The sequence below is a fragment of the Tetrao urogallus genome, assembly GCF_951394365.1.
Source record: "Tetrao urogallus genome assembly, chromosome: 37".
NCBI classification, from domain to species: domain Eukaryota; kingdom Metazoa; phylum Chordata; class Aves; order Galliformes; family Phasianidae; genus Tetrao; species Tetrao urogallus.
This window is the reverse complement of record NC_136850.1, coordinates 82,101-107,288: the sequence shown is the minus strand read 5'-3', so window position 1 is coordinate 107,288 and position 25,188 is coordinate 82,101. Positions and strand designations below refer to the sequence as shown.

Sequence of the window (25,188 nt, the reverse complement as noted above, 5' to 3'; positions counted from 1 at the left end):
AGGGCTTTGGGGTCCCCCCACGGCGCTCCGCGGTGCCGCCCCCCCCCGCCCCGTGACACAGCACTTTGGATCCCCGCGGGCCCTCCCCGCCGCCGCCCCCGCGCGAACACCCAAACATGGCGCTTTTCGCCCCAAAAGCGCCGCGCACAAAGCGGCGCCGCCCATTGGTCGTCTGCCCGCCGTCTTCGCCCCCCATTGGTTTCTTCTATGGCGGAGGGGCGAAACCAGATTTGATGGACAGCTCGTGCTCACGTGTCCTCCCCCCCCGGATTGGGTCTTTTTGGTTAAAAAAATAAAATAAAATCATAAAAAAAGGGCGAAGTTGCCCCATCCTCACTCACCTGAGCCGCTCCCACGGAGGGCCACGACCCCCGACCCGATATCATCCTCTCGTCGCCCCCTTAAAGCCCCGTTTTTGGGGCAAAAAATCAAAAAAACATCCCAGGGCAGAAAAAGGAGCCACGCGCTACGTCAGCTGCGCCGCGATTGGCCGCCCGCCGTCACGTGATACCCCCGCGCCACTCCGACGGCCCCATTCATGGAGTCCGGGCGACTCCGCGGGGTCCTATCGCCGCTCCAAGGGGGGTGATGGGGAGCATGCGCAGTGCAGGGGGCATGTGAAGGAGGAGGGAGGGGTGGAGCTGTGGGGGTGCGCAGTGCTGCTGGGGTGCTGCGGTGGGGTTGCATGGCGTTGCAAGGTTGCAGCCATGAAGATTCACGGCATTGTAAGTGTGCATCTGTAGGGTGGTATTTCAAGGGTGCGCCTACGGGAGTGCCCGGCGTTGCAAAGTGCACCTCTGGACGCGTATGTCATTGCAAAGGGTGCAGCTGTGGAGGTGAATGGCATTGCAAGGGTGTATCTATGGGAGTGCACAGCACTGCAAGGGCGCACCTATGGGTGTGCCTGGCATCGCATGCGTGCATGTGTGGGGATGCATGGCATTGCGGGGGTGCACCAACGGGGGTGCTTAGGATCGTGAGTGTGCGCCTGTAGCAGTGCCTGGCATTGCAAGGATGCGCGCAGGATGCGTACGGCATTGCAGGGGTGCAGCTGCCGGCATTGCAGAGGGCCGATCTCGCCCGCAGGGCTGTGCAAACCTGACTGCGGTGCAGCGCTTCCAGCTCGGAGTGCGCATTGCAGTGCGGTGCATTGCAGTGCGAGCAGCCACTGCTGCAGGGAGTGTAGTGCACGCCCCGAAGATGCCCCCTCGGCTCCAAACCCCAACTTTTACCCCCCATATCCCACTCTTTTATCCCCCAAATATGTAGTTTTACACACAAAACACGTTTTTACCATCAAACCTCAGGCTTTTCTCTCAAAATCCCTCGCAAAAGCAACATCCGCGCTGTGATGAGGCACCCGGCGATCTACGCAGCCTACTTGTCCCCTCCTTCATCAATTAGCGATGCTTACTAATTGCTCGCGGGTGGTTCAGCGCCTATTACAGCGTCGGGGCTCCCCGCTAGTTTCTTCTACCTAGCAACAAGTGACGCAAGGTAATTGCGGAGTGCAGCCATTGGTTGAGCCGCACGATCGCCGCCTGTCACAGCGCCGGTGTTCCCCGTGGATCTGTTCTGCCTAGCAACCGATGACGCGGACGGGTGTCCTGCGGGCTTGTTCTGCCTGGCAACCACTGACGCATAGAGCCGCGAGGCACGGCCATTGGCTGAAGTGATTGCCGGTAGCTGAGGGATGGGGGCTGCGAGCGGGCGCGGGGCGCTCGTGGCAGCGCTGCTGGGGGCGGCCCTTGGGAGCGTCAGAGCCGGTAGGGAGAAGTGGGGGCATGGGGTGGGCATGGGGTAGTGCCAGGGGTGTCCAAGATGCGTGTATGGGGAGCTTAAGGGGCTGTGCAAGGAGTGGATCGTGCTCTGGGGTACACGGTGGGCATGCACTGGTGCAAGGAGTTGTGCAAGGGGTGTTTGCGCATTGATGCAAGGGGAGGATGAGCAGGAGGGTGCTTGCGCGCATGCAGGGGGCTGTGCATGGTGTGGTTAATGCATTAGGGGTTGTGTGTGAGAAATGGAGTGAAAGGGGTGCCATGCACTACTGGTTCAAGAGAGTGTGCAAGGAATGCGTTGTGCTTTAGTGCAAGGGAGGAGTGCAAACAGGCGTGCATTTGTGCAAGAGGCTCTGTGCATTAGTGCAAGGAGTGGCCGTGCACCGGTGCAAGGGGCTGTGTATGGAGTGCTTTGCGCATTAGTGCGGAGTATGTGAGCAGGAGGATGCACACGCTAATTAGTGCAGAGGTTGTGCGAGGCATTGTTGGTGCATTGGTGCAAGAGGAAGCGTAAGCGTGCATGAGTTGAGCTGCACTCAGCATGCAGTGTGTACACATGCAGTGAGCGTGCCTGCAGCAGATGTGTCTGTGCACAGTGTGCGTGTGTGCCTGCTGTCCCCGTGTCCCACGCCCTGTCTGTGCCCCCACAGAGCCATCGCTGCACACCCTGTCTGAGGTGCTCTTCTGCCAGCCGGACACGCCGTCGCTGGGGCTGTCGGTGGCCTTCGACTCGGAGCAGCTCTTCTCATTTGATGTCCCCAGCTCGCAGTGGCTGCCGCAGCTCCCCGATGGCCCCGCGTGGCCCGCAGGCACCGAGCAGCCCCAGGAGCTGCAGCACGACACCACGCTGTGCCGCAAGCTGCACAACGTGCTCACCAAGATTGCCACTGAGCTGCCAATGCCTGAAGCCAAGGGTGGGTGCTGCTGTCCCCGCTATGGCCCTGCTGACGGGTCCCCAGCCATGGGTTCCCGATGATGCTGACCCCAGTGGACATCCCCACTTGATGCAGCCCCATTGATGCGTCCCCCGTGGCCGTCCCTACTGACGCCGTCCCCATTGATGTGTTCTCAGTGGACATCCCCGGTTGATCCTGTTCCCAGTGATGCTGTCCCCAGTTGACATCCCCAACTGGTGAAGTCCTTGTTGAAGTTGTCTTGATTCATTCATTCCCGCTGATGTGTTCCCAGTGGACACCCCCAATTGATGCTGTCCCCACTGATCCTGTCCCAGTTGATGCATCCCCAGTGGACATCCCCATTGATGTTAGCCCCTGTCATGCTGTCCCCATTGATGCTGCCTCCAATGGATGTCCCAATCGATGCTGTCCCCAACGATGAGTCCTCACTGATGTGTCCCCAGTCCATGCTGTCCCCAGTGACGTGTCCCCAGCAGTACAACTTCCCTGATGTACCCCCAGCTGATGCTATCCCCAGTGGTGCATCCCCAGTGATGTTTCCCCAGTATGATGCTGTCCCCAGTGATGCATCCCCCATTCATGCATCCCCACTGATGCGTCCCCATTGATGTGTCCCCCTGCAGGCATCCCGGTGGCTGACGTCTTCCTGCAGCAGCCGCTGCAGCTGGGCTATCCCAACACGCTGGTCTGTATGGTGGGCAACATCTTCCCCCCGGCCATCACCATCAGCTGGCAGCGGGACGGCGTCCCCGTCACTGACGGCGTCACCCAGCTCACCTACATCCCCATGGAGGACCTGAGCTTCATGCGCTTCTCCTACCTGGCGGTGACGCCTCACTCTGGTGACATCTACTCCTGCATTGTCACCCGCGAGAGGGACAACATCTCTGTGGTGGCTTATTGGGGTGAGTGGGGACGTGGGGCGATGCTTTGTGTCCCCGCAGCGGTGGCCGATTGGGGTGTGGGCAGTGGGAGCAACGCTTTGTGTCCCCGCAGTGCCGCAGGACCCCATCCCTTCGGACACGTTAGCCATGGCGGTGTGCGGCGCGGTGACGGCGCTGGGCGTCCTGCTGGCACTGCTGGGTTTGGGGCTGCTGCTTTCCGCCCGCCGGCGCAGCATGTGGGGACAGCGGGGACAGTGGGGACATCGACCCCGTACTCATTGATATCCTCCACAAGTTGCTCCCTCGGCTTGGGAACGGTGGCAGTGATGTAATTAAAGCCCTTCGTTTGCAGCGCCGTGTCTTCGTTTGTCTCCGCACCGGGAAGGGTGGTAATTAACGGGGTTGGGCGTTGTCCCCAGGTAGCAAAGTCTGATCCCACTGCACCGCCCATGGGGTGACGTGGGGAGGAAGAGAAGAAGGAGGAAGGACGGGGGGGATGAAGGCTGCAATGCTCGCCATGGGGCCGACGGGTTTCGGGGTGCTGGGGGCGATGGGGCTGGCGCTGAGCTGCGGGGCAGCAGGTAGGATGTGGGGCAGCGTGGGGTTTTTGGGGTGAAGCATGGGGGGTTTTAGGGCGCAGCATGGGCTTTCCAGGGTGCAACGTGTGGGTTTGGGGGTGAAGCATGGGGGGTTTGGGGGTGCAGCATGAGTTTTTTGGGTGCAAAATGGGGTTTTTGGGGTGCAACGTGGGTTTGGGGGCACAGTGTGAGTTTTTAGGGTGCAACATGGGGTTTTAGGGTACAGTGTGGGGCTTTGGAGTGCAGCATGGGCTGCTGCATGTATTCATAGTGCACAATGTGGGGTTCTTGGGGCGCAGTGTGAGTTTTTAGGGTACAACGTGGGATTTCTGGAGTGCACTATGAGCTTTCAGGGTACAACATGAGGTATTTGGGGCATAGCATGGGGTTTTAGGGTGCAGCCGGGGCTTTGGGGTGCAGCCCCAGCGCTGTGCCCACCCCGTGCCCCCAACGCAGGCGCCTTCGTGGTGCACGTGGCCAGCTCCTGCCCGCTGACAGCCAACGGCTCCCTGGGGGGCTTCGACCTCACCGTGGCCTTCAACAAGAACCCCCTGGTGTGCTACGACCCCGACGCCCACACCTTCTACCCCTGTGACGGGGGGCTGCTACACAACTTTGCCACTTTTGTCGCCTTCATCCTAAATGATAATGCCACGTGGGTGCAGCGTGCAGAGGCGCGCAGACAGGCGTGCACTGAGCTGTCTGCACAGTTCTGGGCACAGACAGCACTGCGGAGGAGTGAGCACTGCTGCATGCAAGTGGAGCGTTGCAAACGGGGGGCATTGCAAGGAGTTGTTGCATGGGGGTGTTGCAACGGGGTGATGCACAGCTGGGCATTGCAGGGGGCGCTGCACGGGGATGTTGCAAAGGGAATTGCATGGGGACATCATGCAGGGGGTTGAATGGGACTTTGCTTGGGGACATTCCAAAGCAATGGAGTGGGAGATTGCAAAGGGACGTTGCATGGGGACTTTGCACTGAGCATTGCAAGGGATGCACATGAGAAATTTGCATGGGGAAAGCACAGAATGCAGCATGGGGTCGTTGCATGCAGAATTGAGAGGGACTTTGCACAGGGAAATGCAAAGGGGCGTCACAAGGGGACATGGCACGGGACGTTCTAGGGGGCGTTGCATGGGGACACCCAAAGGGAACGCAAAGGGACGTTGCGTGGGGACATTGCAAACAAATTGGGTGGGAGATTACGCTGGGACGTTGCATGGGGATGTGGCATAGGGTGATGCACCTGCACGATGCACGGGGACATTGCATGGACTGTCCCACCAGCCACCCTGCAGGGTGACAGAGGGGACCGTCCCCAGCTCTGACCGTCCCCCCTTTGCTGCAGCACCACCCCAGGTCCGCATCGTCCCCATCCGCATCTCCAATGACCCCGACACCGTCCGCCTCATCTGCCACGTCTGGGGCTTCTTCCCACCTGCAGTGACCATCCAGTGGCTGCAAAACGGCCTCGTGTTGGCCTCGGATGACACCGAACTGCTGCCCAACGGCGACTGGACCTACAGGACACAGACGACGCTTAGGGCCAGCACTGCGGCGGGGAGCACCTACACGTGCTCAGTGTGGCACTCCAGCCTGGAGCAGCCGCTACAGGTGGACTGGAGTGAGTTTGGGGACGGGGATGTGGCACCCGGCCCCCACAGTCCCCCATGGCTCATTCTGCTGTTCCCACAGGTCCCAATTTGTCTCTGGGAATGATGGCGCAGGTGGCAGTGGCGGCCATGGTGCTGACCTTGGGGTTGGTGGCATTCAGCGCTGGGGTTTTCAGCTTCTGTCAGCGGCCACAGGGTGACGGATGGGGACACGGTGCTGGGGATGTGTGTGACACCAAGGATCTGTTGTCCAGCGTGGGGTGTCCCTCCTCATTAATCATCTTCTGTGCGGCAGGTCCTGATGCTGGTTCCAGTCCCCATCCTGATGCGGGTTGTGATTCCAGTCCTGGTCCTCAAAATGATCCCCGTCCAAGTTCTGGTCCCCATCCCGGTCCTGGTCCTCATTGTGGTTCTGGTCCCAGTCCTGGTCCTGGTCCTCATTCTGCTTCTGACCCCCACCCCGGTCCCGGTCCCCAACCCAGTCCTGGTCCTCATTCTGCTTCTGACCCCCACCCGGGTCCTGGTCCCCATCCCAGCCCTGGTCCTCATTCTGCTTCTGACCCCCACCCTGGTCCTGGTCCCCATCCCAGTCCTGGTCCCGGTCCTGGCACTACTCCTGGTCCCTATCCCTGACCCTGGTCCCGGTTCCCATCCCGATGCCAGTCCCAGTCGTGTTCCCCATCCTGGTCCTGTTCCCCAGTTTGGGACCTCAATGACCGGAAGTCCCATGTCCCAGCATGGGGACCCCCAATTTGGGGTGAGGGGTTCTCACCCCCCAATAAAACCATCTGCAACCCCAGCCTCGCTCTAATTCTCGTTCCCACGTTGTGTGGGTGGGGCTCCCAGTGCTCCCAGTGCTCCCAGTGCTCCCAGCCGTCTATGTCCCCTAAGCGTCGGCTCCGCTTCATTCTGCTCCGGTAACAGATGACGCTACCGCGACGCCGTTTCTGATTGGCTGCTCTGTGCCCCCCCCCCCCCCCCCCCGTCCCCCGTCCCCCCCCGCCCCACATCCGTGAATGGGGGGGAAGTGGAGTGGAGGGAGGGGGGGGCCGCCCCCCCAACCCCTCCCGCTCCCCCCTCCGCGATGTTGGTGCTGCTGGGGCTGCTGCTGGGAGCGCGGGGGGCAGGTGGGGGCTGGGGGTTGGGGTGGTTGGGGAGGGGGGGCTCTGCTTAATGAGACTCTGGTGGGGGGGGCGTGGGGGATCTCTGCTTTATGGGTTTGTGGGGAGGGATTTGGAGGGACTCTGGGGGGGTTCTGGGGGGATTCTGCTCTATGGGATCATGGTAGGGGCTTGGGGGGGCTCTGCTTAACGGCATTGTGGGAGGGGGGGGCATTGGGGATCTCAGCCTTTTAAGACTTTGGGGATGATTTGTGGGAGTCTCAGCTTTTGGGATATTGGGGCCACTTTGGGGTGGTCTCAGCCCTCAGGACCCCCAGGGAGGGCTTTAGGGCGGGCTCAGCCTTTTGGGATAATGGCGTCCTTTTGGGGGGAGGGTCTCAACTTTATGGGATGTTGTGCACAGTTTGGAGGGGGACTCAGCTCTGAGGGATATTGGGGACAATTTGGGGGATCTCAGGGCTTTGGTACTCACGGGAGGATTTTGGGATGATGGGGGACCTCAGCCTTTTGGGTTGCTAGGGATGATTTGGGAATGCTCGGCCTTATGGGATGGTGGGGGCACTTTGTGGGGAGCTCAGCTTTGTGGGGTATTGGGGCCACTTCGGGTTGTCTCAACCCTTAGGACTCCCAGCAAAGGCTTTAGGGATCTCATGGGATCCCAGTGTTGAGCTCAGCTCACTGTTGCGTCCCCACGGGGACCTCTGGGGGGCTCCAAATGGGGATGGGGTCACTGCCAGCACTGCCACCTCCCCGCTGTCCCCTCAATTCAGGTGCCTTCATGGTGCACATGGCCAGCTCCTGCCCGCTGGCAGCCAATGGCTCTCTGCTGGGCTTTGACCTCACTGTGGCCTTCAACAAGAACCCCCTTGTGTGCTACGACCCCGACGTCCGCCGCTTCAACGCCTGCGATTGGAGGCTGCTGCACAACGTGGCTGGACGGATTGCCAGTGCCCTCAACAACGGCAGCACCTGGGTGCAGCGCGCAGAGGCGCGGAGACGGGCGTGCAGCAAAGTGGCTGCACAGTTCTGGGCACAGACAGCGCTGCGGAGGAGTGAGCATTGCAAATGGGGCTGCATGGGGCGTTGCACGGAGGTGGTGTTGCATGGGGCGTTGCATGGGGACGTTGCATGAGGATGTTGTATAGCAATGATGCATAGCAATGATGCATGGGGTGTTGCACGGGGATGTTGTTGCATGGAGTCATTGCATGGGGCACCGCATGAGGGTGGTGTGTTGAGTGTTGCTTGGGGTTCTCAAGCAGGGGGATGTTGCATGGAAAAGTTGCACGGAGAATTGCACAGGGGTGTTGCAAAGCACATATGGAAGACTGCACAGGGGTGCTGCAAAGCATAATGCATGGGGATGTTGTATGGAGGATTGCACGGGGGCTTTGCTGAACATTCTGTGTGGGGCATTGCTTAAGGGTCCCAAGCATGGGGATGCTGCAAGGAAAAATTGCACAGAATATTGCTCGGCGTGTTGCATGGAGTTTGCTGCACGGGGATGTTGCATGGCGCACTGTAGGGTAGTTTTGCAGAGCACACTGCATTGCACATTGCACAGAGGAATGCACCGGGCATCTCCCGGCTGTTGCAGAGGACGTCCCATGAGGTATTGCAGCAGACAAAGCACAGAGCTTGCACAGAGCATGGGGACATCCTGTGGGGATGTGGCACAGAGCATTGCGTGGGGAATCCTACAGGGGAGATGGGGAAGTTGCACAGTGCGTTGCATGGGGCGTTGCACAGAGGAAGCATTGCAGAGAATGGGGCAGGGGCCGTCCACGCCTCCTGCTGCTCACCGTCCCTGTCCCTGCTCCTGCTCCAGCCCAGCCCCAGGTCCGCATCGTCCCTGCACAGACATGGAACCCCAGCGTGCCCATCCGCCTCACCTGCCACGTGTGGGGCTTCTACCCCCCCGAGGTGACCATCATCTGGCTGCACAACGGGGACATCGTGGGGCCCGGAGACCACTCACCCGTGTCCGCCATCCCCAATGGGAACTGGACCTACCAGACACAGGCGGCCCTTTCAGTGGCCCCAGAGCTGGGAGACACCTACACGTGCTCAGTGCAGCACGCCAGCCTGGAAGAGCCCCTCCTGGAGGACTGGCGTGAGTTGGGGTCGATGGGGTGACACGGGGACAGCGGTGTCCTTGCTGTGTCACTGCTGGCTGTGTCCCTGCAGGTCCTGGGCTGACAGTAGAGGTGACTCTGATGGTGGCTGTGGCCACTGTCACGATGGTGCTGGGGCTCGGCTTGCTTCTCACTGGTGTCTACTGCTGGCGGGCCCAGCCCCCTGCCCCAGGTGGGTGCTTGGGAGGGATCCTGAGGGGCTCCACGGACCTCTAAGGGATCTCTGTGGGGTTCCTATGGGTCCCTGTGGGTTGCTGTGGATGTTTTATTCTCTATGGGTCCCTGTGGGGTCTCTGTTGATCCCTATGGGTTGCTGTGGGGCCTCTGTGGGTCTCTCTATTGGCCTCTGTGAGGTCTCTACTGGTCTCTATGTGTCCCTATGGATTTCTATGTGTTCTCTGTGGGTCATATGAGTCTCTATGGGATGTGACCATGTGTGACAAGAGCCCCACTCATCCCTCCCATTCCCTCACTTTTAGGTTACACCCCACTTCCGGGTCACAACTACCCTTCAGGTGAGTGTCCCCAGCCTGTCCCTGTCCCATTGCCATCAATAAGGGCTGAGTGACCCTATCTCTCACCCCATAGTGACCCCCTCTCTCACTCCATGTCCCCGCAGGCAGCATCTGATGGACACCTTCTGTCACCCACTGTCCCTGTGTGTCCCCATCCCCAACCCTGAGCCATGGTGCTGACATTAAAGACACTCTGCAACCAACGCCTCTGTTGGTGTCTCTGTGAGTTTATTGGGACTGGTTGATGTCACCGGGGAGAGGTTGTTTGGGGTCATCGCGTCCATGATGGTGACAATGAGTGACATCGTGCATGGGGAGATGTCTGGGTGCTTGTGGGGTCTGTGTTTCAGGGCCAGTTCTGCTCAGTGCCTCCATAAGTGACCTGGATAGAGGTCATGAGTTGCCCTAATTAAGCAGGGGACAAAATTGAACTGAGCCATTGACTCAGGGTTGGAGTGTTATCCCAGAGGATTCTTCGGCCCTCTGTGCCTCTCCGAGTCCAACGGCTCCGTGCTGGAAGAAGCGCTCCATGCACCCCACACCCAGGAGATTCATCACAGCCCCCCGGCCGTGCTCTGACTGTCGGCTCCTTCCCTTCCCACCGACCCCCTGCAAAAGCCCTCGGCCTCCTCCCCTGCTCAGGAACACGGCCCCTTTGGGACACAGCCCTGCTGCCCGCTCGGTATTCGGGGGGGCCCGGGGGGTCCCACACCGCTCCCGTCCTCTGCCCCGCTCCGCGCTTTCGCTTTCGATTTCCGATCCACGGGAGCGCATTCTGCCTGGCGCCCGGTGACGTCACGCAAGCTCACGTCCGCCATTGGCGGGGCGGAGGCGGAGGAACCAATGGGGGCGCACTGCGGGACAGAGGGGCGTCCCAGAACCTGGAGGAGGCGGAGCGGTGCGGAGCGGTGCGCAGCGATGGGGCCGTGCGGGGCCCTGGGCCTGGGGCTGCTGCTGCTCGGCGCCGTGCGCGGGGCGGCGGGCGGTGAGTGCGGCCGGACCGGGACCCCCCCCTGCCCGTAACCCCAGCCCGGGGCTGTGCCCGTGGGACCCCCATCCACGGCTCACGGCCCCGCTGCGCTCCGGCCCCGCAGAGCCGCACTCCCTGCGGTACTTCCACACCACGATGGAGGATCCCGGCCCCGGGCTGCCCTGGTTCGTGTCTGTGGGGTACGTGGACGGCGAGATCTTCGTGCACTATGACAGCACCGCGCGGAGGTACGTGCCCCGCAAAGAGTGGATGGCGGCCAACATGGACCAGCAGTACTGGGACGAACAGACGGAGATCTTACAGAGCAATGAGCGGGTTTACCGTGTGAACCTGAACACACTGCAGGAACGCTTCAACCAGAGCGGCGGTGAGCACGGCCGGGGCCGCGGCTCCGTGGGTGCGGGGCGGGGCTCCATGGCGCAGTGCCGCCCGCGCCCCCCAGGCCTGGCCCTGCCCGGCGGCACCGTGCCGGCGCTGCCCGTCACAGCCGCACCGAGCTCGGGGTGTCGCGTCGCGGGGGACCCCAACCCCTCCCCACTGCAGTGGGACCCCGGAGCCGGAAGGGCTCCTCATCCCCTGCCCGGCTGTGTTGCAGGGTCTCACACAGTGCAGCGGATGTTCGGTTGTGACATTCTTGAGGACAGCACCACACGGGGATATAATCAGCATGCCTATGATGGGAGAGACTTCATTGCCTTCGACAAAGACACGAAGACGTTCACTGCGGCAGTTCCAGAGGCAGTTCCCACCAAGAGGAAATGGGAGGGTGAGGGGAGTGAAGCTGAGAGGTTGAAGTATTACCTGGAGGAAACCTGTGTGGAGTGGCTGCGGAGATACGTGGAGCACGGGAAGGCAGAGCTGGGCAGGAGAGGTGAGGGGGGGCCGCGGTGTGGGGCGGGGGCTCAGCATGGGGAGCTCAGCCCGGCCCTCACTGCCGCCTGCCCGCAGAGCGGCCCGAGGTGTGAGTGCGGGGGAAGGAGGCCGACGGGGTGCTGACCTTGTCCTGCCGCGCTCACGGCTTCTACCCACGACCCATCGTCGAGTGGATGAAGGACGGTGCGGTGCAGCACCAGGACACCCACACGGGGGGCGTCGCGCCCAACAGCGATGGCACCTACCACACCTGGGTCACCATCGATGCACGACCGGAGGACAGGGACAAGTACCAGTGCCGCGTGCAGCATGCCAGCCTGCAGCAGCCCGGCCTCTACTCGTGGGGTGAGTGAGGTGCTGTGGGGCTGGGGGGCTCCGGGCTGCCCCTTCCCCTGCTGACGACCCCGCTCTCCCCCAGAGCCGTCAGAGTCCAACCTGGTCCCCATCATGGTGGGGATGATTGTTGCCATTGCGGCCATCGCCATCGTGGTTGGTGTTGGATTCCCCATCTACAGAAGCCATGCAGGTAAAAGCAGAAGGGTGCAGGAGGACAGCGGGGGCAGTGGGGGGATCTGAGGTTCCCTTAGGAGCCTCCATCCTGGCTGTGATGTGAACCTGTGCTGATGCATCTCTCTGTGTGCAGGGAAGAAAGAGAAGGGCTACAGCATTGCTTCTGGTGAGTGATGAGGGCACAGCTGTCCCCCACCTCTCTCTGGTGCCAGGGCGGTCCTGGGGCCCCTACTTTCTTCCAGGTTCCCATTCCTGGTGCTTGGGGCTGCTCCATGCCCCATAGTGAGTGCAGGGGGGCTCATGGCTGCTTTTTCCTTACAGCAAAGGATGGTGGATCCAAAGGCTCAGCTGCAGGTGCGGTGTGGGGCTGGGGGTTGGGAGGGGTCCCTGTGCTCTCTGTGGTTCTGCCCCCAGGGCTGGGCTGTGCTGGGGTTCTGCAGGGAGACCCCCGGAACAGAGGGTTGGGGTGGGAATGCAGTCCCATGGGACACCATCTCTTCTCATCCCCACAGGGAGCGACCGCCCCGTCATCTGAGTGCTGTGCTTCAGCCTGCAAGGGGAAGGCTGTCCCCACCAGCGTTTGGGGTTGGTGATGGACACAGCCCCATCCTCTCAATCTCACACATCCCCCTCTGCTTTCAGTGCTGACTGTTAGCTTTGCTTGCACTGCTTCCTATGAAATAAACTGATGCGTGTTCTGTGCTCAGCTTGCCTGCCGTGTGCTCCATGCTGTGGTTGGAGATGGGGTGGCGAGAGGGCTGTGTCCTGGTTTGGCTGCTCAGGGTGCTGAGTACCTGCTGCCCTGCTGCTTTGCTCCGCCTGCTGCTCAATCCCCCTATGTTTCCCCCCCCCCCATCACCTCCCCTCTGTGACCCCATGCTGATGGCTGCCTGCTCCCCGTCCTGGATGAGCTCTGGTTTTCCCAATGCCATCCCTGTGTGCTGGGATCTCCTTGCTCCTCCTCCCTGCTGTCCCTGCATCTATTCTCCCTGTGCCCCCAGCTGGGTGTCCTGCAGCACTTCCTCCCTGCCCCCATCCTGCTGCCTCTCTAATCCTCACCCTTGCCCACTCCACATCCCTCATCCCTCCCTTCCCCAAGCTCTCATGTCCCTGTTGTGCCCCCTTCCCCTGCTGCTCTGTGTCCCCCAGCATTGTGCCCTACGCTGAAATAAATATGATTGTTCTGCTGCCCTCCAGCCCTCTCCTAGTTTCTTTCCCCTCAGCTGGGTGTTGCTGGGGGCTCTGCTCTTCCCACTGGGGGGGTGTAGGGGAGGGTCTGGGGATCCCTCACTCTCCCTGCACTTCCTATAGCATTGGGACTCCCGACCCTGAGATCCCAACACACCCAGGTAGAAACATGCAGTTTTATTCCCAGTTCTGTGTCACACCGCTGGCCTGGTGTAGGAGATCCAGACGTCCTCCAGCTGGAGGTGGCCCTGCAGACCTGTGCTCAGCCTGCCAGCAGGCTGCTCTGGACCATGGCTGGGGATGGTGTGGGGGGGGCCAGGGGGACAAGTCCCAGTTCAGCTGCTCTGGGCACAGATGTGGCCCCACGCTGATTACTTACCCCCTCCCCTCATCCCTCCTCTGCCCACTCCACACTCTTTGCTCACCACTCCATCACACACTGCTGCTCCCTCCTCCCCCTGCGTTCACCCTCGCACTCCCTGTGGTATCTGCATGGCTTTCATGCGGATACATGGCTGGAAATTGTCCCACTTTGGGTTGAGCTGTGCCTCCCCCCCACAGCGTACAGTGCTGCTCCAACCACATTTTGAAGGCAAACACTCGGCTTCCATAACCAACCATGCACTGAGGCTGAGCTGCCCACACCCCACGTCCCAACTCGCTCCTCTACAAAGCATCTCCACTTTATTCCATACAAATCCCAGAGCACCCCACGCTTCCCATCCTGCAGCTGGGAGAAGAGCCAGCCACTGCTCCCCGCGTCCCATCGCATCCCACTCCAGTTGCCCTATGGTTGTCAGCGCTGTAGCAGCCGGCTGTAGGGTCCACCGCGGGTCCTCAGCTCGGCGGGTGTCCCCATCTCTGCCACCGTGCCGTGCTCCAGCACCACAACGCGGTCAGCCTTCTCCAGCATCCGTGGTTGGTGGGTGATGAGCAGCACCGTCCGGTCCCCCCTGTTCCGCACCCACTGCTGCAGCTGTAGGACGCACAGATGCCCATCAGCATGCACTGTAGGGCCGGACCTTCCCCCCTGCACGCTGCTCAGTGCTCACCGCCGCATCGCCGTCCCCATCCAGAGCGCTGGTGGCTTCGTCGAGGATGAGGACGGTGGGACGCCGCACCAAAGCGCGGGCGATGGCGATGCGCTGCTTCTGCCCCGCCGACAGCTGCCCTCCTCTCTCCCCTACATCTGCAGGACGGGGTGGGGATGAGTGCGCTCAGACACCCGGGTCCCCCCCCTGCTCCCTGCACTCACCGGTGCTGAAGCCTTGCTCCAGGGCAGAGATGAATTCCAAAGCACCCGCGGCCCTCACAGCTGCTATGATGTCCTCCTCCTCGCAGTCCTCCATCCCATAGGCAATGTTATCCCGAATGGAGCCGGAGAAAAGCACGGGTTCCTGCCCCACCAGTGCCACCTGCCCCAAGGAAGATGCTGAGCCCCAGCACCACTCGCTGTGGCCACAACTCCTCCCTGCCCCTCACCTGGCGGTGCAGGTAGCGGTGCTCATAGTCCCGCAGCGGCACCCCCGTCCAGCAGCACCTCCCCAGCCCCGGGCTCATAGAATCTCTCCAGCAGTGCCACGCAGGTGCTCTTCCCGCTGCCATTCAGCCCCGCCAACGCTGTCACCTCACCAGGGCGCAGCTCAAAGGTGACATCTTGCAGTACGAGGCGCTCGGGGCAAGTGGGATAGGCGAAGGACACACGATGGAAGGTGATGTGGCCCCGCAGCTTGGTGGGCACATAGGTGCCACCGGTGCCCACAGCTCGCTCCTGGTCCAGGTAATCGAAGACCTTGCAGGCGGCCACCGCGTTGCTCAGAAGGTCACCATAGGAATATGCCAGCGCCTGCATGGCACAGCTGTGACCCCCAGGCACAGCACCCACAGTAGGGACACACGGATGTGGCCACAATCATGGGGATCCGGTGGCAGAGGACGCACTGCCCCCGACCTCACCTGCACACAGCGGCCAGCCTTAGTCTGGTAGAGGATGAAGGCAACGAGGCTGCCAGCAGTCAGGGTCCTCTCGCGGAGCTGCTGGTGCCCACAGTACAGCACCAGAGCCTGCACGGCCAACTGCAGCGCCTGCAAGGATGGGGCTGAGCGGGGATGTCCCCATCCCACATGGACACCAAGATGTCTCCTCATGCCAGCCTCACCCGCTGGACGAGGAGAAAAATGGCCTTCTCTGTGTCCCGCTGGTCCCGCAGCTGCAGGGTCTTGTCGAGTGCCTGCCTGTAGCGGTGCTCCTCCTCCTCCTCGCCATTGAACACTCGTACTGTCTCAATGGAAGAGATGGACTCCTGCACTGCCGCTCCAGCATCGGCCGCTGCATCCAGCAAGCACAGCCCGCTGCAGCAGCTGGGGGGAACAGTGGCTGTCAGCACGCATGGCATGGCCAAGTCCTCGCCATCCCACTTCCATTCCTGCCCTGCTGTTTTCTGCCATCTCATACTGGCTGTGCTGGACCCACGATCCCCATCCTGCTCTCCTGCTCTTCCCACTGTTGCTATCCCACTGCTGTTTTCTCCATCCCTGCCACCCCATCCCCACCATCCCAACCCCTGCCATCACCTGGTGCCGGGTGTTGTAGACTTTCCGCGCGGCGACGGCAAGCGGCACTTCGAGCAGCGCCAGCATCGTCAGGCGCGGGGACAGCCCCAGCATGAAGGCACAGAGCCCCAGCACCTGCCCCAGGTTCCTCAGCATGACGTTGATGTTGAGTGCCAACACGTTGCTTGCCAGCGTCACGTCGTTGGTCATCCGGGAGGCCAACTCGGCTGCGGGGTTGAATGGGGTGAGCTGGGGTATGGCGTGGGGACAGGGACAAAAGTGCCCCCAGTCTGTACCTGCTGTGGTCTTCTGGAAGAAGGCGAGGTCCCGGTACACCAGGCTGGAGAAGAGCTGGTCACGGGTGCGCAAAACGAAGCGGAACCTGATGAAGGAGAAGAGCCCACCACGGCAGCCGGCAAACAGCGAGCTGGGAAGGAATTGGGGGTTGAACTCAAAACCCATCAGGGGTCAGTGGAGAGCACAGAACCCTTCAGACAATCACTAAGAGTCAACAAAGAGCCCCAAACCCATCAAACAACCACCAAAGGTCAATGGAGACCCCAAAACCCAGTAGGGTTGGAAGGGATCTGGGAATGGAGACCCTAAAAGCCATCAGACAACAATGAGCAGTTGGTGGGTCTAGGGACAGAGGTGCCTAAATTCACTACACAATCAATAGGGGTTGGCCAAATCTGGGGATGAAGACCCCAGATGCTCTTAGATTACCACCAAGAGTGAATGGAGACCTCAAAAGCAATCAAATGACCACCAGGAATGGAAAGAGACCCTCAAGCCCATCTGATGGTGGATGAAATTTTGTGGAGGGATGTGGGGTCCCTACCTGCTGGCAGAGGCCAGGCACATGAGGCCGACAGCAGCGGTGAAGGCGGCGAGGCCGTCCCCATGGCGGAGGACATCCAGGGCTCTCCCGGTGCAGTAAGGCACTGAGGTCTCACCCAGCGCAGCCAAAGCGAGGAAGAGGAAGGCGCAGCTGAGGAAGGGCCACTCAGGCCAGGCAAGGGCCAGCAGCCGCCTCAGGGGCACCCAGGCCTCTGCCTCCTTCGCCCCCACAGCTACAGTGGGGACCAGGAGGCTCCAGGTGAGCAATGCCACCACGGCTGTCCCATGGGTCAGCACCAGCCAGGACGGTGTGGCCGTGGCCAGCAGCACCGGGGCGGCTCCAGGCAGCCCACGTAGCCCGTAGGGTCAGGAAGATGGCCGGGCCCAGACTCAGCAGCACCGCAGCCCCGTGGGGTCCCCTGGGGGCCAGCAGCCTCCCGGCCCCCCCCAGCACCAGAAGGCGCAGCCCGGCTTCCAGCCAGGAGCCCACCCGGCCCAACTGAGCCAGTGCTGGGAAGAAGTGGGCCAGGGCCAACATGAGGGCCAGGTCGGCCAGGAGCAGCGTGCATGACAGGCGCAGAACGTGGGGCCGCATCACCATGGCTGCGGGGTGGGGACCCCCAGAGCCTCTGATGCACAGCAGGACCGGGTGGGCTCCTCGGGGTGCTCCTAACGCGGGTTCTCAGCTCCCCTCAGCACCTGGAACACACAGCAGTGATTTGAGAATGGCCCCCCCTTCCAGCCCGGCTCCCCACGGACCCTCCTGGAGCACACACCAGCAGCCACCGAACCCCTTCAGCCCCCTCCAGTGGCCACCAAACCCCTCCAGTCCCCACCAGTTCCCCGCCAGCCCCTCGACAGTCCCCACCAGTAACCACCAGTCCCCACCAGTCCCCACCAGTCCCCATCAGCCCCTACCAACCCCCTCCAGCCCCTCCGGCCCCTCACCGCCGCCGCTCTCCATCCCCTCCCCGCTCCGCCGTTACTTTCATTTTCAATTTCCCCGCCCCTCTCCAAACTGCCGTGTTCCGACTTGCCTGGCAACTGATGATGCAACACCGCTTCGACCAATGAGCGGCGCCGCTGCTGCACCGCCTCAGCCAATGAGCGACGCTCTGGTTTCCGAGAAGCTGAGGCCGCTGCCGGGCATTGGGATCGAGGCCGGAGTGGAATCGGGGTCGCGACAGGAGCGATGGGCGCGGGTCGCCGCCTCCTCCTCTCGCTGAGCCCCGAGCGCCGGCGCTGCGCCGCGGTGATTGGTCTGATGGCGGCCTCGGCACTGGGTACGGGGCGGGGGGAGTGGGGGTGGGATCGGAGTGGGATTGGGGTTTGAATGAGGATGGGGTTGTAGTGGGGACGGGGATAAGGGTGGGGATGGGGATGGGATAGGATGGGGATGGAGATAGCCATGGAATAGGGTGGGCAATGGGAATGGGGTTGGGATGGAATGGGAATGGTGTGGGTTTGGAACTGGGATTGGGTAGGAGGGGGTGGGAATAGGGAAAGGAATGGGAACTGGGTCTGGGTTTGGGATGGGGATGGAATGGGGACTGAAGATGGTGTGGGAATGGGGATGTGATGGAGTGGGGATGGAGATGGGATTGGGGTGGGGGGTACAGCCAACTGGAGGGCAACACTTTGGGGGTTCCCCTCTGAGATTTGGGGGTGCAGCACCAAACTGGGGGTGCAGCACAGAACTTCCAGGGCACCGTCCCTTGGGGGGTCCCCGTGCCCTGACCCTGCTGCGGTGACAGGCGAGATGGCTGTGCCCTACTACATGGGACGTGCGAGCGACTGGGTGGCCCGTGAGGACGAGCTGGCGGCCATCCTACCCATGGTGCTGCTGGGCCTCAGCAGGTATTGGCATGGGGGGGGACGTGGTGTGAGCGGAGGGCAGCACAGGACCCCCTGACACCTCACTGCCACCACAGCGCTGTCACCGAGCTGGTGTGCGATGTGACCTTCGTGGGGACGCTGAGCCGCACGCAGAGCCGCCTGCAGCGCCGTGTCTTCGCTGCCGTCCTGCGGCAGGACATCGCAGAGCTGCGAGCCGACGGGGCCGGTGAGGGGCACCGGGCTGGGAGGGGACGTGGGGATAAGTTCAGGTGGCACTGACGGTGCTGTCACCCGGCAGGGGATGTGGCCACGCGGGTGACACGGGACGCAGAGGACGTGCGCGAGGCGCTGGGCGAAGCGCTGAGCCTCCTGCTCTGGTATCTGGCACGCGGCGTCTGCCTCTTCACCACCATGGCCTGGCTGTCCCCGCGCATGGCGCTGCTCACCGCGCTGGCGCTGCCGCTGCTGCTGGCCCTGCCCAGGGCTGTGGGGCACTTCAGGCAGGTATGGGCTGCTGTCTGCACCTCCACGTGCCTTTGGTCACCACCATGTGCCCGCTGTGCCATTCATGTGCCCGGTGTCACCATCACATACTCATTGTCCTCCATGTGCCCACTGTCCTCTCCATGTACCCACCATCCTCCTGCCTGTTGTCCCCTCTGTGTGACCATTGTCCCTCCATGTGCCCACCTGCCCGTTCCATGTGTCCGCTATCACTGCCACGTGCTCACTATTCCTTATGTGTGAACATTATCTTCTCCACATCAGTACTGTCCTCTGCACATCCCCACCTCTGCGCACCCACCGTCCCTTGTATGTCCTCTCCATTCCTTCCACTCTATCACCTCCATACATGCACTGTCCCCTCCCCAGCCCCCATTCCCCTTCCACCCGCCCTGCAGTGACACTGCTGTCCCCAGGCCCTGGCACCACAGATGCAGAAGGCGCAGGCCCGGGCCAGCGAGGTGGCAGTGGAGACTTTCCAGGCCATGGCCACCGTGCGCAGCTTCGCCAACGAGGACGGGGCGGCTGCACACTACCGGCAGCACCTGCAGCAGAGCCACCACCTGGAGAAGAAGGATGTGGCCCTCTACACCGTCTCTGTGTGGACCAGCGGTGTACGGGATGGAGTGGCTCAATAGCACGGGGATTTGATGGGATGGGGTTGGGGGATGTGGGGATGTGATGGCATTGAGATGTCAGGAGATGGGGACAGCATGCCGAGGGGCTGGGGGCCATAATGGCACGGGGGTGGCAGGGGATATGATGGCATGGGGACTGTGGGATGTGGATATGATGGCACAGGGACATCAGGATGTGGCAGGCACAACATTGACAGTATGGGGAGGTGACAGAGTGGGGCTGGGAACTTGGTGTCCCATGGGGAGGTGTCCCCTGGTGACCTCATGGCATCCTCAGTTCTCAGCGTTGGCCCTGAAGGTGGGGATCCTCTACTATGGGGGGCAGCTGGTGGCTGCAGGGACCATCAGCACTGGGGACCTTGTCACCTTCCTCCTCTACCAGATGCAGTTCACTGATGTTGTGGAGGTGAGCCAGAGGGGATGCCCACGTCCCCGTGTCCCCATGTCCCCATGTCCCCCCGCCACATCCCCTTGCCCTCCCGGCTGTATCACCGCGCTATCCCCAGGTCCTGCTCCGCTATTACCCCACACTGACAAAGGCTGTGGGCTCTTCGGAGAAGATCTTTGAGTTCCTGGACCGGAAGCCACAGGTCGCACCCTCAGGGACAATGGCACCCAGTGACCTGCAGGGCCACCTCCAGCTGGAGGATGTCTGGTTCTCCTACCCCGGGCGCCAGGAACCCATCCTCAAGGTGGGCACAGGGGACATGGGGACGTGGTGGGACAGTGTGACAGGTGTGGGGACACAGTGGGGAGATACAGGGACATAGGAACATGATGGACAGGGCGTGAACATATGAAACAAGGAGATGCATGGAGGGGATGGTATGGGGGTGTCGCAGAGGAACACGAGGATGTGGCATTGAGGGTGCAGGGACATGGCGCATGGTGGGGATGTGGCACAGGGACATGATGAGTGACACAGAGACGTGGTGGGGAGGGCATGGTGTGTAGGTGTGATAGCAGAGGTGTGGAAACAAAACAAGGGATCGGGGGGGGGGGGGGGGGAGAGTGTGTGTGGGGGGGAGAGCAGGGACAGAAGGACACAGCAGGAAGGCCTTGGGGCCATGAAGGGCTGGGTACAGGGACACCGTGGGTGTGACATCTGTGTCCCCAGGGCGTATCGCTGGAGCTGCGCCCTGGGGAGGTGCTGGCGCTGCTGGGACCCCCGGGTGCAGGGAAGAGCACTCTGGTGGCCCTGGTGTCACGCCTGCACCAGCCCACGGCCGGGCGCCTGCTGCTGGACGGCCACCCCCTCCCCAGCTACCAGCACTCCTACCTGTGCCGCCAGGTGAGTCACCGCATGTCCCCATGGCTCCTGGTTGTCCCCGTGGGTCACCGAGTGTCATTGCACATCAGCAGCCATCCTCGTTGGGTCACCAGATGTCTGGGTCCCCAGCCATCACCATCGTGTTCCCCAGTGTCCCAGCCAAGTCCCCAGCCATCCTTGCTGTGTCCCCAGCCATGTCCTCAGGTGCCCCTGATACATCCCCAGCCATCCCCATCACCTCCACTGCTGCATCCCCGCCGTGTCCCCGCTGTTCCTCCCACTGCAGGTGGCCGTGGTCCCCCAGGAGCCGCTGCTCTTTGCCCGCTCGCTCCACACCAACATCTGCTATGGGTTGGGGTGCTGCAGCCGGGCACAGGTGACAGCAGCTGCCCGCAAGGTGGGCGCCCACAACTTCATCACCCGCCTGCCCCAAGGCTACGACACAGGTACGGTGTCCCCGCTCCATTCCGTGCCCCCTGCAGGGTTCCCTTCCATCCTGACCCCCCTATCCCTGCAGAGGTGGGCGAGTTGGGAGGACAGCTCTCCGGGGGGCAGCGGCAGGCGGTGGCCATTGCCCGTGCGCTGCTGCGAGACTCCCGCATCCTCATCCTCGACGAGCATAGCAGCGCCCTGGACACTGAGTGCCAGCAGCAGGTGGGATGTCCCCCATGTCCCCACATCCCCCTCAGCCCTGCGTTCCCTCAGTCTGCACTCCGTTCCCCATGGTCCCCACCCCTGGAGGCCCTCAGTCCCTGGCAGTGGCTGGGGACGTCCCACTGACCAGTTCTCCTCCCATAGGTGGAACAGGAGATCCTCGCAGCCAGAGGGTCGGGGTGTGCAGTGCTGATGGTGACGGGCCGGGCAGCCCTGGCAGCGCAGGCACAGCGAGTGGCTGTGCTGGATGGGGGAGAGGTGCGCCAGCAGGGACCCCCCCACGAGGTGCTGCACCCCGGAAGCCCCACGTGGCACCTGCTGCAGGACTGGGGACAACAGGGAGCACCAGGGAAGGGGGACAGAGGGAGTGGGGATGAGGGATAGCAGGAGTTAAGGATGGGGATGGCAGGGGGTGGGGGCAGTGGGAGGTGGGATGGGGACACTGAGCATTGGGACTGAGAACGGGGACACTTAGGGTGGAGGTGGGGACACCAGGACAGCAACAAGGGACCAAAACTGCTGTGCCATGGGCACACAGATGCTGAGCCGGGCGCACTACCATATCATTGCTGTATGACACACAACGGCCACTGCACAGACAGCAGTGTCACTGAGTGCCAGCAGAGCCAGGGGTGTGAGACAGAGCTGGGAATAAAGCTGCATGTTTGTACCCAGGGGTGTTGTGTTGGGATCTCATGGTGGGGAATCCCGGGGCTATAGGAAGTGCAGGAAGAGTGAGGGACCCCCAGATTCCTCTGGCCCTCAGTGGAAAAATCAGAGCCCCCAACAACGCCCAGACAGGGGGAAAGAAACCATGAGAGGGCTGGAGGGCAGCAGAACAATCATATTTATTTCAGTGTAGGGTACAGTGTGGGGAGTACACAGAACCGCAGGGAGAGGGGCACAGCAGGGACATGAATTCGGGGAAGGGAGGGATGAGGGATGTGGAGAGGGCAAGGGTGAGGATTAGAGGCAGCAGGATGGGGGCAGGGAGGAAGTGCTGCAGGACACCCAGCTGGGGGCACAGGGGGAATAGATGCAGGGACAGCAGGGAGGGGGAGCAAGGAGATCCCAGCACACAGGGATGGCATTGGGAAAACCAGAGCTCATCCAGAGACAGGGAGCAGGCAGCCATCAGCATGGGGTCACAGAGGGGAGGGGATGGGGGGGGGGGGGAGAAACATAGGGGGAGTGAGCAGCAGGCGGAGCAAAGCAGCAGGGCAGCAGGTACTCAGCACCCTGAACAGCCAAACCAGGACACAGCCCTCTCACCACCCCATGCCCAACCACAGCATGGAGCACACGGCAGGCAAGCTGAGCACACAACGCTCATCAGTTTATTTCATAGGAAGCAGTGCAAGCAAAGCTAACAGTCAGCATTGAAAGCAGAAGGGGATGTGCGAGGTTGAGAGGATGGGGCTGTGTCCACCACCAACCCAAACGCTGGTGGGGACAGCCTTCCCCTTGCAGGCTGAAGCACAGCACTCAGATGACGGGGCAGTTGCTCCCTGTGGGGATGAGAAGAGATGGTGTCCCATGGGACTGCATTCCCATCCCAACCCTCTGTTCCGGGGGTCTCCCTGCAGAACCCCAGCACAGCCCAGCCCTGGGGGCAGAACCACAGAGAGCACAGGGACCCCTCCCAACCCCCAGCCCCACACCGCACCTGTGGCTGAGCCGTTGGATCCACCATCCTTTACTGTAAGGAAAAAGCAGCCATGAGCCCCCCCTGCACTCACTATGGGGCATGGAGCAGCCCCAAGCACCAGGAATGGGAACCTGGGAGAAAGCAGGGGCCCCAGGACCGCCCTGGCACCAGGCAGAGGTGGGGGACAGCTGTGCCCTCATCACTCACCAGAAGCAATGCTGTAGCCCTTCTCTTTCTTTCCTGCACACAGAGAGATGCATCAGCACAGGTTCACATCACAGCCAGGATGGGGGCTCCTAAGGGGACCTCAGATCCCCCCACTGCCCCCGCTGTCCTCCTGCACCCCTCTGCTTTTACCTGCATGGCTTCTGTAGATGGCAAATCCAGCACCAGCCACGATGGCGATGGCCACAATGGCAATCAGCCCCACCACGATGGGGACCAGGTTGGACTCTGACGGCTCTGGGGGAGAGCGGGGTCGTCAGCAGGGGAAGGGACAGCCCGGAGCCCCCCAGCCCCACAGCCCCTCACTCACCCCACGAGTAGAGGACGGGCGGCTGCAGGCTGGCGTGCTGCACGCGGCACTGGTACTTGTCCCTGTCCTCCGGCCGCGCATCGATGGTGACCCAGGTGTGGTAGGTGCCATCGCTGTTGGGCGCGACGCCCCCCGTGTGGGTGTCCTGGTGCTGCACCGCGCCGTCCTTCATCCACTCGACGACGATGGGCCGCGGGTAGAAGCCGTGAGCACGGCAGGACAAGGTCAGCACCCCGTCGGCCTCCTTCCCCCGCACTCGCACCTCGGGCCGCTCTGCGGGCGGGCGACAGTGAGGGCTGGGCTGAGCTCCCCATGCTGAGCCCCCACCCCACCTCCAGCCCCACACCACGGACCCCCCTCACCTCTCCTGCCCAGCTCTGCCTTCCCGTGCTCCACGTATCTCCGCAGCCACTGCACACAGGTTTCCTCCAGGTAATACTTCAACCTCTCAGCAACGCTCCCCTCACCCTCCCATTTCCTCTTGGTGGGAACTGCCTCTGGAACTGCCGCAGTGAACGTCTTCTTGTCTTTGTCCAAGGCAATGAAGTCTCTCCCATCATAGGCATGCTGATAATATCCCCGGGTGGCGTTGTCCTCAAGAATGTCACAACCGTACATCCGCTGCAATGTGTGAGACCCTGCAACACAGCCGGGCAGGGGATGAGGAGCCCCTCCGGCTCCGGGGTCCCACTGCAGTGGGGAAGGGTTGGGGTCCCCCCGGACGCGGCACCCCGAGCTCGGTGCGGCTGTGACGGGCAGCGCCGGCACGGTGCCGCCGGGCAGGGCCAGGCCTGGGGGGCGCGGGCGGCACTGCGCCATGGAGCCCCGCCCCGCACCCACGGAGCCGCGGCCCCGGCCGTGCTTACCGCTGCTCTGGTTGAAGCGTTCCTGCAGTGTGTTCAGGTCCACACGGACAATCTGCTCACTGCTCTGTTGCCTCTCCGTCTCTCCGTCCCAGTACTGCTGGTCCATGTTGGCCGCCATCCACTCTTTGCGGGGCACGAACCTCCGCGCGGTGCTGTCATAGTGCACGAAGATCTCGCCGTCCACGTACCCCACAACCACGAACCAGGGCAGCCCGGTGCCGGGATCCGTCATAGAGGTGTCGAAGTACCGCAGGGAGTGCAGCTCTGCGGGGCCGGAGCGCAGCGGGGCCGTGAGCCGCGGGTGGGGGTCCCACGGGCACAGCCCCGGGCTGGGGTTACGGGCAGGGAGGGGTCCCGGTCCGGCCGCACTCACCGCCCGCCGCCCCGCACGCGGCGCCGAGCAGCAGCAGCCCCAGGCCCAGGGCCCCGCACGGCCCCATCGCTGCGCACCGCTCCGCGCCCCGCACCACTCCTTCGGCTTTTTGGACTCCTCAGCACCGCCCCGCGCCCCCATTGGTTCCTCCGCCTCCGCCCCGCCAATGGCGGACGTGAGCGTGCGTGACGTCACCGGGCGCCAGGCAGAATGCGCTCCCGCAGGTTGTGAAGTGAAAGTGAAAGCGCGGAGTGGGGGAGGAGAGGGGCGCGGTGTGGGAACCCCCGGGCCTCCGAGCAGCGGGGAACTCGGCTGTGTCCCCACGGGGCCATGTCCTGCCCCCAGGGGAGAGGGCCGAGGGTTTCTGT

At 62.4% G+C, this 25,188-nt stretch overlaps 7 protein-coding genes across 7 annotated transcripts; 5 read left to right on the top strand and 2 right to left on the bottom strand.

Moving 5' to 3' along the window:
• Positions 1-1,693: 1,693 nt before the first annotated feature.
• Positions 1,694-3,861, top strand: LOC306956698 (class II histocompatibility antigen, M alpha chain-like; the record flags this gene model as incomplete). The annotated part of the gene is made up of 4 exons (XM_079547979.1): positions 1,694-1,766; positions 2,429-2,692; positions 3,319-3,600; positions 3,692-3,861. 4 exons carry the CDS (start codon positions 1,694-1,696, stop codon positions 3,859-3,861), a joined length of 789 nt encoding a protein of 262 aa, XP_079404105.1.
• A 214-nt stretch (positions 3,862-4,075) lies between these two features.
• LOC306956706 (HLA class II histocompatibility antigen, DM beta chain-like) lies at positions 4,076-6,403 on the top strand (the record flags this gene model as incomplete). Its single annotated transcript, XM_079547987.1, has 5 exons — positions 4,076-4,160; positions 4,614-4,895; positions 5,506-5,781; positions 5,853-5,966; positions 6,066-6,403. 5 exons carry the CDS (start codon positions 4,076-4,078, stop codon positions 6,401-6,403), a joined length of 1,095 nt encoding a protein of 364 aa, XP_079404113.1.
• Positions 6,404-6,854: 451 nt separating this feature from the next.
• Positions 6,855-9,656, top strand: LOC306956705 (HLA class II histocompatibility antigen, DM beta chain-like; the record flags this gene model as incomplete). Its single annotated transcript, XM_079547986.1, has 6 exons — positions 6,855-6,897; positions 7,662-7,943; positions 8,720-9,004; positions 9,079-9,198; positions 9,506-9,541; positions 9,646-9,656. 6 exons carry the CDS (start codon positions 6,855-6,857, stop codon positions 9,654-9,656), a joined length of 777 nt encoding a protein of 258 aa, XP_079404112.1.
• Positions 9,657-10,459: 803 nt separating this feature from the next.
• Positions 10,460-12,450, top strand: LOC306956704 (class I histocompatibility antigen, F10 alpha chain-like; the record flags this gene model as incomplete). The annotated part of the gene is given in 9 exon segments (XM_079547985.1): positions 10,460-10,526; positions 10,636-10,899; positions 11,128-11,403; positions 11,481-11,494; positions 11,498-11,750; positions 11,824-11,931; positions 12,049-12,081; positions 12,237-12,269; positions 12,428-12,450. Coding segments are annotated over 9 exon segments (1,071 nt in total).
• Positions 12,451-13,843: 1,393 nt separating this feature from the next.
• On the bottom strand, positions 13,844-17,097 carry TAP2 (transporter 2, ATP binding cassette subfamily B member; the record flags this gene model as incomplete). The annotated part of the gene is given in 12 exon segments (XM_079547983.1): positions 13,844-14,079; positions 14,156-14,292; positions 14,359-14,518; positions 14,586-14,630; positions 14,632-14,949; positions 15,060-15,188; positions 15,263-15,445; positions 15,447-15,464; positions 15,678-15,883; positions 15,953-16,083; positions 16,498-16,848; positions 16,850-17,097. Coding segments are annotated over 12 exon segments (2,106 nt in total). The 3' UTR covers positions 13,844-13,899.
• Positions 17,098-17,566: 469 nt separating this feature from the next.
• On the top strand, positions 17,567-21,782 carry LOC306956696 (antigen peptide transporter 1-like; the record flags this gene model as incomplete). The annotated part of the gene is given in 11 exon segments (XM_079547977.1): positions 17,567-17,653; positions 17,655-17,779; positions 18,428-18,558; positions 18,631-18,836; positions 19,253-19,450; positions 19,752-19,880; positions 19,981-20,166; positions 20,592-20,765; positions 21,031-21,190; positions 21,262-21,398; positions 21,543-21,782. Coding segments are annotated over 11 exon segments (1,773 nt in total).
• Positions 21,783-22,222: 440 nt separating this feature from the next.
• Positions 22,223-24,887, bottom strand: LOC306956729 (class I histocompatibility antigen, F10 alpha chain-like; the record flags this gene model as incomplete). Its single annotated transcript, XM_079548010.1, has 8 exons — positions 22,223-22,906; positions 23,065-23,097; positions 23,254-23,286; positions 23,404-23,508; positions 23,582-23,854; positions 23,944-24,219; positions 24,448-24,711; positions 24,821-24,887. 8 exons carry the CDS (start codon positions 24,885-24,887, stop codon positions 22,884-22,886), a joined length of 1,074 nt encoding a protein of 357 aa, XP_079404136.1. The 3' UTR covers positions 22,223-22,883.
• Positions 24,888-25,188: the final 301 nt, after the last annotated feature.